This window comes from Aulonocara sp. 'chitande type north' Nkhata Bay, linkage group LG4 (genome assembly GCF_057382095.1).
Source record: "Aulonocara sp. 'chitande type north' Nkhata Bay isolate Kocher_YH1m ecotype deep benthic linkage group LG4, A_spYH_male_GT1.1, whole genome shotgun sequence".
Classification (NCBI taxonomy): domain Eukaryota; kingdom Metazoa; phylum Chordata; class Actinopteri; order Cichliformes; family Cichlidae; genus Aulonocara; species Aulonocara sp. 'chitande type north' Nkhata Bay.
Window position 1 is genome coordinate 30,276,723 of NC_141347.1, and position 11,205 is coordinate 30,287,927.

At 40.2% G+C, this 11,205-nt stretch overlaps 2 protein-coding genes across 4 annotated transcripts; both read left to right on the forward strand.

The window, feature by feature from the left end:
• Positions 1 to 249: 249 nt before the first annotated feature.
• On the forward strand, positions 250 to 5,587 carry odad4 (outer dynein arm docking complex subunit 4). Of its 2 annotated transcripts, none has more exons than XM_086289786.1 (11): positions 250 to 491; positions 574 to 705; positions 814 to 967; positions 1,051 to 1,112; positions 2,074 to 2,224; positions 2,383 to 2,601; positions 2,690 to 2,897; positions 3,507 to 3,593; positions 3,696 to 3,892; positions 4,046 to 4,146; positions 4,232 to 5,525. In XM_086289786.1, the coding sequence occupies exons 1-11, from the start codon at positions 366 to 368 to the stop codon at positions 4,265 to 4,267; spliced, it is 1,473 nt and encodes a 490-aa protein (XP_086145912.1). In that variant the 5' UTR covers positions 250 to 365; the 3' UTR covers positions 4,268 to 5,525. The 2 variants fall into 2 exon arrangements, with proteins under 2 accessions (XP_086145912.1, XP_086145913.1); XM_086289787.1 differs by having other exon boundaries at positions 354 to 491; positions 885 to 967; positions 4,232 to 5,587.
• Positions 5,588 to 5,928: 341 nt separating this feature from the next.
• On the forward strand, positions 5,929 to 10,625 carry cnp (2'',3''-cyclic nucleotide 3'' phosphodiesterase). 2 transcript variants are annotated; one of them, XM_086289791.1, is made up of 4 exons: positions 5,929 to 6,084; positions 7,581 to 8,942; positions 9,034 to 9,158; positions 9,286 to 10,625. In XM_086289791.1, exons 2-4 carry the CDS (start codon positions 7,619 to 7,621, stop codon positions 9,751 to 9,753), a joined length of 1,917 nt encoding a protein of 638 aa, XP_086145917.1. In that variant the 5' UTR covers positions 5,929 to 6,084; positions 7,581 to 7,618; the 3' UTR covers positions 9,754 to 10,625. The 2 variants fall into 2 exon arrangements, with proteins under 2 accessions (XP_086145917.1, XP_086145918.1); XM_086289792.1 differs by lacking the exon at positions 5,929 to 6,084 and adding an exon at positions 6,153 to 6,302.
• The last annotated feature ends 580 nt before the right edge of the window (positions 10,626 to 11,205 follow it).

Below are 11,205 nucleotides of genomic sequence, written 5' to 3' on the forward strand. Positions count from 1 at the left end.
ATGTCTTTTTCAAAAGAGATCTGACCAAGAGGGCAGCAGAAATTAAAACTTTAAAAATATTTTAAGTTGCCAAAAAAGAACTGGAGTGAGTAAAATGTGAACCATAGAGTGGGGAAAATATCACAGTCATAAAGAGGCTTCTAAAATAGGTTTATATCTTTGTTTTGTTTCGGAATTTTAAGAAAAAAGTAGCGTGGAGGTTGGTGTACTGCAGGAGATGAGCAGCAGAGGGCGCTGCTTCCTCGCGATTCGTTTGTTGGTGTTGCTAGGATACCAGCTAAACGTGGATCGATGCGTTGGGCTAAAGTTTATACGAGTTAAACTGGCTTCAAGTTGACGGAAAGAAAGTTTAAAAGTGGCCAAAAATGGCAAACATCGACGCAGACCTCGAAGACCAGCAATCTAAGGGCGTATTCGCAACTTTAATGGCCGATGGGAAATGGATGTACCAGGCAGGAGAGTATAAAAAAGCTATAGACAGCTTCACAGAGGTAAGTGTTAAGTGTCGTCGTTACCTTTTCTCTGATTTTTTTTAAGCACTCTAGAAATGGCTCACTTCTTTTCTTTGTTTAGGCACTGGCTTTAAAGCCTAGTGACAAGCAGTGCTTTGTTGCTCGGTCCAGATGTTACCTGAAGATGGGAGGGTTTGACAACGCTTTGAGAGATGCAGAAGCTTCACTTAAAAGAGACAACTCGTTTTTTGAGGTAAATGTTTTTCTGCTGTCATGATAGAAAATGAGTAAAATGTATCTTTATATCCCCGCTAAAGGTTCAGTGCCTATTGTATACATTTGTTTTGAATCACCATTTTAGGGTTTGTACCTGAAGGCAGAAGCTTTATACTACATGGGAGAATTTGAATTTGCCCTGGTGTTTTACCACAGAGGCCATAAACTACGTCCACAAATGCAGGAGTTCAGACTGGGTATCCAGAAAGCACAGGAGGCCATAGAAAACTCTGTTGGCAGTAAGTGTCTTGTTAATAGTGTTGCAATCATCTCACATCTCCTTACCTAAAATATGAGCCGCTTGTTCTTTGCCATCTTTTAGGTCCTTCCAATGTGAAATTGGAGATTAAAGGAGACCTGTCATTTCTCAACATAGGTGGTGAGGTGAGTCTTTGGTGCATATATCTTCAGTAAATAATAATAATAAAAACAACCCCACTGAGGTAAGTCACAATTATCACAGCACAGCACAAACTCAGTTAAACTTAAGGGACATCATCTTACCAGCTGGGATGCTTAAACCAATGTGAATCGTGCTTTGGTGCATTGGAGAGGTAAGACCAAGGAAACCTCCAAAAGTCTTTGCAGCTGGTAACTAGGATGAAACTAGATGTGTATCTAGGATGGCACATCTATTCAATGTGCCATTGCAATGACGTTTTCTTTGTCTCCCAACACAGTTACCAGAGTGTGGAGCAGTTTGGTCAGAGCAGCATGAATGATTAGCCTGCTGGAGGTCTTTTTGTAGGGCTGTGGCAGTGCTCCTCCTGTTCCTCCTTGCACCAAGGAAAAAAATACTGGTGCAGCTCTCTTTAACAGCCTTTCTCCTGATACAAGTTCCCTTAATTTTTATTTGAGCAATGTATTTAACATGCAGGCTTAGAGGCAGAGCTGTTCTAATGGTACAAGGGAAATAACAATAAAAATGACAGTATTTGTCATTTAGCCAGGATTCGTTGCAGGAAGGCACTACAGCTCGCTGTATATCAAAACTGCTAGACAATAGAAAGATTTCTTCCCTCTTGCTATGAATCCAATGAACAGTTGTCTTGATGCATGCTTAATCATCCAGGTAGGTAAATCCATGTCTGAAGAAGTCACTTGGATGAACAATGAAACATTTCTCCCACTGAAAGAGACTGAAAATGTTACATAAACAGTTAAATCCATGCACACTTAAATCCTATCACCACCTGTATGTATTCTGTAGAACAAGGCTGAGTCATTGCTTCAATTATGTGTCTTGTCTCAATCCCCCCAAAACCCCTGCAGTTTTCTGTATGCAATGTTTAGCCTGACCTGTCTTCTGATGCACAGTGTTATGTTATGTTTCTGAACTGTTAAGAGGGCCAAACCAATTGCAGCTATCCAGAATCTCACAAAGAAGAAAAATCAGAAGACTGAGAAAACCCCAAAGAGTGAAAAGACAACCAAACAACTTCTGGGCGAGTTTTATAGTGACAAGAAATATCTAGAAAATCTGATGAAAGATGAAGGTAATTTGCTATTTGTTCAAATTTACACACACTGTATGTTTCTATGTATCTAACTGTCACCTAGCATATACTGTTCAAAATGTTTACTTAAAAAAAACAACTATATCTGTTTCATTCTTGTTGAATAATATTAATAGCTGTTATGTAATGATTTGCAGACTTGATAGAAGGTACAACAAAGAGTGGGGAGAAGGTGAAGGACATCATTCAGAGATGTCTGTCTTACCTTGACACTTGCACTGAATTTTGGCACCAGGAGAAGCCTACTTCTGCACTAGAAATGAGGCAGAAGTTCATGCAAGAGAAATGTACAAAGCGCCGTAATAGCGCACTCTCTTCTGGATTTCTGCTGAAAAGCCTGGATGAAATTGACAGAGGCAAGATAGCATTCTGGATAAACATAGACCTTGATTCTCTCTTTTACTTTCAGTTTAAAAATTCTCACTGTCCTCTTTGTCATCCCAGAGTTTATGTCCGGAAATGCAGAAGGCACTCTGAAGAAGGCAGAAGAAGTCATGAAGATGGTGCAGAGGTGGTCTGAGAAAGAGGTTCCTAATAAAAAAGAGGTTTTGGGCACCTTGCACAGTTGCATTGGCAATGCTTTGGTTGACCTGGGAAACATGGACAAAGCATTGGAGCATCATCAGAAAGACCTGGAGTTGGCCAAACAGTGGTGAGAAGAAAGGCAGAATAGGAGTAAAACTACATATTTGGACGAGAGATTAAATCCACCACACAAACTTCTTCATAGACCAGAACCAGTTCTATAGAACATATTACTATTGACCGTCAGCAGCTTCACTGGCTTCTTGTAAAGTATTGCATTCATTTTAAGATTTAGCTTCTTACTTTCAAGTCTCTCCATAATCTCGCACAACCTTATCTCTCTGGTCTTCTGCACATTGCTACTCCTTGCTATACCTTGAGATCCTCCTCCTCTTTTTCTTTCATTATACCACCTACTCGTCTGACTACCATGGATTTTAGAGCTTTCAGCCGAGTGGACCTCTCATCTTTAGAAATCTCTCCTGTAGCACACTCACAATATTGATTTTCTTCCTATTATTAAAACCAGCATTAAAATACATCCTTTTAAGCTCGCTTATTCTCTTTGATTCTGTAGTATTGAATTTTAATTCTACAATTTTTCCATTTTTTATACATACAGTTATGTGTCCCTGAGTGTCTTGAAAGGTTCCTATAAATATTTTTTAATCACTAATATTATTATTATTATTATTATTAAACATTAAGAAATCTTTTTTTTTTTTTTTACCTACAGCAAGCTCCCAGGAGCACTGTCCAGAGCTCTGGACAACATTGGCCGAGTCTATGTTCGAAATGAAGAGTTTGCAGAGGCCATTCAAGTGTAAGTAAATAATCAAATAATACCTGCACTTGAATTCATCCAAAAACTATGTTTATTTCTGACACATTTATTTAATCCTTTTTATTCCATTTTGTTTATAAGCTGGGAAAAGAAGCTTCCGCTGGTTTGCAGTGATTTGGAGAAGACATGGTTGTTACATGAGATCGGTTTGTGTTACCTGAAGCTCGATCACCACGAAGAAGCTCGAGATTATGGCGTCCGTTCAGTAGCTGCTGCTGATGGAATCGCCGATAAGAAGTGGCAGTTGAATGCCAATGTTTTGGTTGCACAGTCAGAATGTAATTGGTTATTTATTTATGATGCATCACTTTATATTAACAAAACAGAGACACACAACTTTAATACTTTACTTCTTAAACCACAGTGTGTTTGAATCAGTCATACTGTTGCACAGTTCTTTAACCTGATCCCAGTTTACTCTTTTATATCAGTGAAGCTTGGAAACTATGAATCTTGTGTCACCCACTTTGAAAGAGCTTTGTCCTATGCCAAACTTCTAGAAGATGATTCTGCCATGGATGCTATTGAGAAGGTTCGTGCTTCTTTGTTGTATACATTCTTTTGTTTTCCTTTTTACGTACGTTTTTTCAGTCCTGACATTTCTCATTTGTTTTCAGGCCCTTCATGAAGCAAAGCAACACCTAACACAATGAGGAACCCCTTCAGTCAGAATGGTTGAGGAAAAGAAGAAGAAAGACTCATTTTGTGTGTGTGTGTGTGTGTGTGTGCGTGCGTTCATTTACACACCTATATGGAACACAGCAATAAAGCAGTAACTTAATCAAATGAGAAGATCATATTCAGAGTTGTAAAATATATCCGTTTTATGAACAGTGATTCGTTGTGGAATAAAAGTGTTTATGGGAGATGCTTAAAACTTGAATTTCGGATGTTCAGAAGAACAATGCATACCGACATTTTCTGTAGCATTTTTACTAAAGCTATAATTCTTAAAGCTTATGCAGAATTATAGTAGTTCTGAAAAACTCTTCTTTTTTTTTTTTTTAAATGAATATATTCAGGTACAGTCATGATGTAATTGCTGAGCCCATATTTTTGTTCTGTGCAAGTTCCATGACAAACTGAAATGTTATCTGGAAAATGTGTCACTTGATATACAAAGTTCTGTTTACTGATATAAATACTGAAACCTGGCAACCATTAAGTCCCATTAATCAGTATTACCTTAGAGCTTCCATATATAGAGATTAACTTATTATAGAGAACTTCCTTATTTCACCTTCCTAGTACCCCTATTACAAGGCGTGCACTGTGTGATTTGCAAACAGATGACTGCTTCTTGCAAATTTCCCATTGATAGAAACACAGCCTGCTTACAGTTCATAGTTTCTTCACAGAACCTTTATTTTACTGAAGTTTTAATAAGATGTTTTTCCATTAAAGAGAAGTTGTGTTACTGTCACGTACCCAAGTGTTTATGCAAACTTTTTTTTTACTGAAACACAATTGTTGTGATATGAGTGACAGTGTGTGTAGTGCCCTTTGAATTTTAACCACATAAAATGTTTGCATAATATTACCTGTATATGCAAACTAAGATATACTAGAAACCTGTTTGCCTTTTTAAAATTTGGATATCTGTTTTTTTTCCTCTCTTGACTCTGTGACTCTTGTGTGACTTTTGTTTGGTAGTGGTTGTGACAACGGAAAATTACTTCCCTTTCTTTTACTTATACTGTTGTTGATATCTGTATAATTTAATTTAGTCTGAGGGTAGGTTAAAAGGAGGATATGTTTTATAAACACCTTTATTCGTGATTAGGACAAAAGTATTTGTGCCTGAAAACATAATACTTTGCAAAGTGAGATTCAGCCTTACTGTCAACTTTGCATTGTGTACAGGTTTAAACAATGGCTTTTCCACTGACCCAATGTGAACAAAATATACGTAAAATGGAACAGAGAGCTGTAACAATATGGATAAGAAACTACAAATGAGGTATCAAATATAAATAGGAATTACAAGAGATATATTAAAGCCTATATAACTGCTATAGATTAAAATATGTCTACAAGGTTCTAATTGTCATTAATATTTTAACTGCCATTCATTTTATAAAATGGGGAGTATAACTAATTAAACAGCAGATGCTCTATTATGTTAATATCAGCATCTATTAATACTATTTTGTCTGTAGTTTTAGTTCCATTCACGAGCTTCTCCTGAAATCAATGCAAATACACTGGAAAAAAGAAAAATAACCGATAAAATAAAGATTAGATTAAAGGTACAGCTTCCACAAAAGACTTCCGGTCTATAGAGGCGTGTCCTTGACCACGCCCAGATGCGCGTTCCCGGGATTTACTTTTTTTTTTTTTTTTCCGCCTTCCACCCCTTGAAGAGTGGGGCGGGTACCCGTCTGTGCTCAGGATTGCGTTGTCATTGTATTCAGAGAGAAACGCGTGGTCAGCGGCAGCCACGACCAGCTCCACAGCAGCGACATAACTGGTAAGCGGACGTTTTAGCGAACAAAACTCTTTTGAACTGCTTGCTTCAACGCTTTTGTTTTCCCGAACTACCTTAAAAATAAATTGGCCCAGTAACGCGCGTCGACTTGTTTACACCCTGCGTGTTAAAGTTGTCGAGTCGTGGCGTTGCGCCTGCTGATGGTCCAGCTAATTTCTACTGACTGCCAGATTAAATTGGTTTTGTCTGGGCTGCTAACGGTAGGTGCACGCCACTCCCCGCCTAGCCACAATGTGCTGATAGTAAAATGCAGGCTAATCGCCAGACTCCCATCGATTTCCTTTGTTTAAAACGGTATTTAAGGTCCTCTGGAGGCTATCTCATAGATTTGGTTAAAAGAAATAGTTAGCGTGGTGTCTTTAATGTAATTCAAACTTTATTTAATCAACAAAATGAGAATTATCGTCATTTACTGATTATTGTGTATGAGATAAAGACGAACCCATTTTTTTTTCTGTTCTTGTTGCCCCTCTTTGTGTCTCTGGTTTCGATTGCTGTGCATTTAGGGTTTTGTTTTTTGTTTTTTCTAAACTGGAAAACACCGGGATTAACGACGGCCAGCTTGGCTTTGTTGCCACATTGTTTCGTGAGAGCTTCCCCCTTCTCCCCAATGACACGTCGTAGTTTCACCCTATCTGTTAAATCCAGCGTTTAGCAACGCTTTAATATTTGGTCAGAGCTTGCCATACGGTTACACTATGAAGTAACTACACTTCCGCGATGCCCCATTTTCTTTATTGCCCTTTGTCTTGTTTTTTGCTGGCAAGCTGTGGCGCATATGCAAGGTTTTAATACAGTGCTTTCCCTCAATTTACCAGTGAACTGGAGATTTTTGTGGTTTTACCAGATGAATAGGAATTCACGTAAAAGGGGGAGGAGAAGAAGACGGCATTCTTCTTTCACTTCTTCTATGTGCACAAAGCTGCAAAACCCCCTCCGTCTCCAAAAATGAACATTAAAGCTCAAGTTATTTGCATGCCAGAATTTTCTTTTTTTTTCTCCCCACCTTCTGCAGATGTAAAATAGTGTGTGTGTTACTGATTTAGGGGAGAGGAGTATAATACAGCCTCTGCAAATTTTCAATATTGTGTAACTTCCCCTTAAGACATTCTGATTGCAATTCTTGCAGCACTGTTTAAATTGATGACCATCAAAAGACTTCAGAAGTGACAGTTATGGGGGAAAAAAAAAGACTAGGAGTTCCTTTTTCAAATATGTTTGCTGCACATTTGCATCGTCAGTTGTAGTTAAAGTGGGGTGTTTTTGTTTTTTGTTTGTTTTAACTGGAATTGATTATTTTTCTGTCTGATACACTTCTGGAAATCCCAAAATGTAACCTGGTCTTAAATTTTTAAGTTAGGCTAATGTGCTAGATCCGTTTTAAAAGTGATAAATGAATTTAATATCCTTAGTGAGCCTTTCCTTTCCTGAATTCAGTAAATTGATAAAACGATTTGTCTTCTGATTGTATGTTTAAGGTACATGGTGGTGTTTAAAGTTGGACTTTGAACCAGAAATGGATACTGAGAAGAGTGGTGAGGTTTTAGGTGCGTCAGAGACTCCACAGCAAGCGGAGACTGCAGTGGAAAAAGCAGCTGTGGAGACGCCAGTGGAATCCACAGAGCTTGAGAAGTCACCAGCTGCTGAGGAAGCAACTGGGAAGATGGCAGTACATGGTCAGGAAAGCGAGGTCGTGAAAGAAATGGAGGCGCTGAGTGTGACAGACAAGGTGGCGATGCCCACAGAAAAAGCTGATGCAGACTCGGTGCCTGGCGCAGCAGCGTCACAGCAACCAGAAGAGTCATCTGAAAAGAAAATCTCTGAACAGCAGCCAGAGAACAACCCAGAATCTTTGGCTTTGCAAACGCCCCTGGCAGAGAGCGCCCCTGAACCAGCGCCAGAGAAAGCGGCCGAATCTGTTCCAGAAATAAAAGTGCAAACATTACCTGACTCGGCCATGACACAGCAGCCAGTAGATACACAGCCACCGGGCCCAAAAGAGAAGGAACAAGCTGAGTCTGTGGGAGAACTGCAAAAAGCAATGGATACTGAGGCTGAAGGTGACTCTGGAGCTAAGCCTAAGGAGAAGGAAGAAGCCAAACCAGAAGAGACTGTTGTGGTGTCTGACACTTCTTCAGAAAAGCCAGCAGAAGCTGAAATGCTAAAGACTGAGGCTTCAGCAGAAGTTGGAAATGTGAGCCCTGAGTCGGAGCCTCAAAAAGAAGAGGATATCGTCCCAGCTTCTGGCTCTCTGTCTTTTGCCTTTTTAGAACAGGAGCAGACCAAAGATGCCCTCCGAATCTCTCGTACCCTTGTTGTCCTTAGAGGCCTTCCAGGGAGCGGTAAAACCTTTTTGGCACGTGCCATAGCCGACACCTACAAAGACCACTGCACCGTCATTAGTGCTGATGACCATGGTGTTAAACCTGAAAAACCAGAATCTAATGCAGAGGGCTACAAAGCACTGGATGAAGCTGTAGTTGCTCGTTGCACAGACGGAAACTCTTCCTCTGTGCTGATAGTGGTAGACGACACCAACCACACCCAGGATCGCCTGGCCCGTCTAGGAGAGATTGCCGAGGAGAACAATCTTGTTGCTATCTTCTTGGAGCCAAAAACTGAATGGAACAGAGATCTTGGACAGCTGACCAAGAAGACCAAGCGTGGCCTAGAGGAAGCCCATCTGGCAGCCATGAAAGGACCACTTGAAGAAGTGTCCCTTCCTCTTTACTTTGGCTGGTTCCTTCTGTCCTCTATCCAGGACAAGATTAAATGCACGTCAATGGACTTCCTGAAAACACTGGACACCTTGGAGGCCTTCAAGAAACATTTGATTGACTGTGAGTGTCTAATTTTTATTACCAAGTAACTGAACTCTCTTAATTAGGGGTGAAAACTTATTTCTTTCTTTTCCTTTTTTGTCATAAACAGTTTCAGGAAAAGCTGAGGAGGTGGACCTTGAGCAGTACTTTCAACCAACAGGAATTCTCCATTGCACTACGAAATTCTGTAACTATGGAAAAGCTGAGGGTGCCAAAGAATATGCAGAGAAACAGGCAAGAAACAATTCAATTTTCCCAGAAATGAAAGCATTATTCATTTACTTGTAATTGCTGAACTGACATTGAATACTAACCATAATTTCATTTAATTTGATCTCTTTTTGTATTTCCTCTTCTCTAGGCTGTAAAAGATTCCTATGGTTCCATCTTCGATCTGTCACTTGGTGCCCTCTTTGTAACCCCTCGCACATTTGGTGCCAGAGTGTCTCTCACTGAGGAACAGCTTCAGTTGTGGCCAGCTGATGCTGATGCTGAAAAGCAGGTGGAGTCGGTCCCCGCAGCTGCCTCACTGCCTCTGGGAAGCCGCGCCCATGTCACTCTGGGCTGCGCAGAGGGTGTCGAGCCCGTTCAGACGGGCATCGATCTGCTGGAAATCTTGACCTTGCAGCAGGAAGGCCAGCAGGGGGAGCAAGTTGAAGAGATGGAGCTCGGCACGCTGACCTATTACGGTACGGGAAAGTGGCTGCTCAACCTCAGAGAGCCAATTAGTGCACCAGCCTGCTTCTCCAGCTTCTACGGGTGCAAGGAACCTGAGCCGACCAAAAAAGACCACGAGAAGAAAAAGAAGCCAAAGTGTATGATCTTGTAAATGGCAAACATGGGATGTGTGAGCTAGGATGACTGGAATTAAACTTGGGCTTCTTCTGTGCAAAGTTTGTGTGTTAGTTTGGGGTTTCACTTATAGCCATCCTAAATCCACAAGTTGTGTGCCTTTTTTACCATTGATTTGCACCACAACCCAAGATGCCTTCAATCCCATTAGGCTTGTTAACACGGTTCAGTATTTTCTTTTACAGATCAGTGCCAGAGGTTGCAGTACCTGGCTGTTTGAGGTCTTGTTAGCTGCAGTTTTACATAGTCTGCCCTCCTTCAGCTCCACTTATCACTTCTTTCTAGATTTCCTGTCTACATCAGTGTTTCTCACTATACTCAGCTGTGATAAACTAGGTACTTTCATTGCATGCTATGACGTATTTACACATTACTGACCTGCTAAGAGTAGCTCTGCCACTTTAACAGAATTTGTCTTTCCTTTGACGTAGTAGTGTCATTTCTGTGTGTTTGCGCAGCCTAGGAAGTAATAGTGACAATAACATATGGGCCAAAGTTGCGTATTTGAATAAGTGTATTAGATTGAATGTCATTTTTAGAGAACCTTCCTAGTAAGAATCTTTGCACTGTGCATAGTTTGAGAGGGAGAATGCTGATGGCATTTTGTTTCTGCAGCTTGCACTTAGTACTTATCAAATGCTGTGAATCAAAGTCCATGTGTTGCAATTTTCTTTTTTGTACTGCGTAATACTCATTCATTCTCTACAAAAAGCACTTCATGCATTGAATTACAATTTGTATCCTGTGATGGAACCTTCTGAAGGGCAAGTCCTACTTTGTGTCGCTCTTATGAATCACTATTTTTGCACTTGTTTTGTACACTTAATAAAAAGAACATGCTTTGCTCCAGTAATCTGTCTGGTTACTCTGGTTCCATGCATGCAAACTGAAAAAGTCATTATCTCCAGATGGTCGTTTTCTCACAGTGCTTGTAGTTGAGCACTCCAGCAGAGGGTGCTGTTGGTTGCCCCATGCTGCCATTACACTTTGTTTTTGTTTGTGGTAAAGTGTTGCCTGCAAACCATTAATAGCTTGTCATTTAACGTTCAAGAACTAGCTTTAATACTTTGCAAATACTGCAAGAAGATATGAAACATTACAATCACAGATTGGCTTGCAATACTTGTCTGAACATCGGTGTACCTTGCACAAGAATCTGGCACAGTATACATGTTTCAAACTTCTTCATAGACATGATGGCTGCCAAAAGTATTTCACGTGATGAAGCAAGTGCTCAGATGTAATCTGCATTTATAAGCTGACATGGTTAACATGTTCTAATATAGTGTGATATTTCATCTATCCTTCTATTACCCCATTAGTTTAAAAAAAATCCATTAGTTGTGCATACTGTTACAATACAAATACTACTTCTGGTTCCACCTCAACCCCCCCCCCCCCCCCCCCAGGCTGTATTGATTTTTTTTTT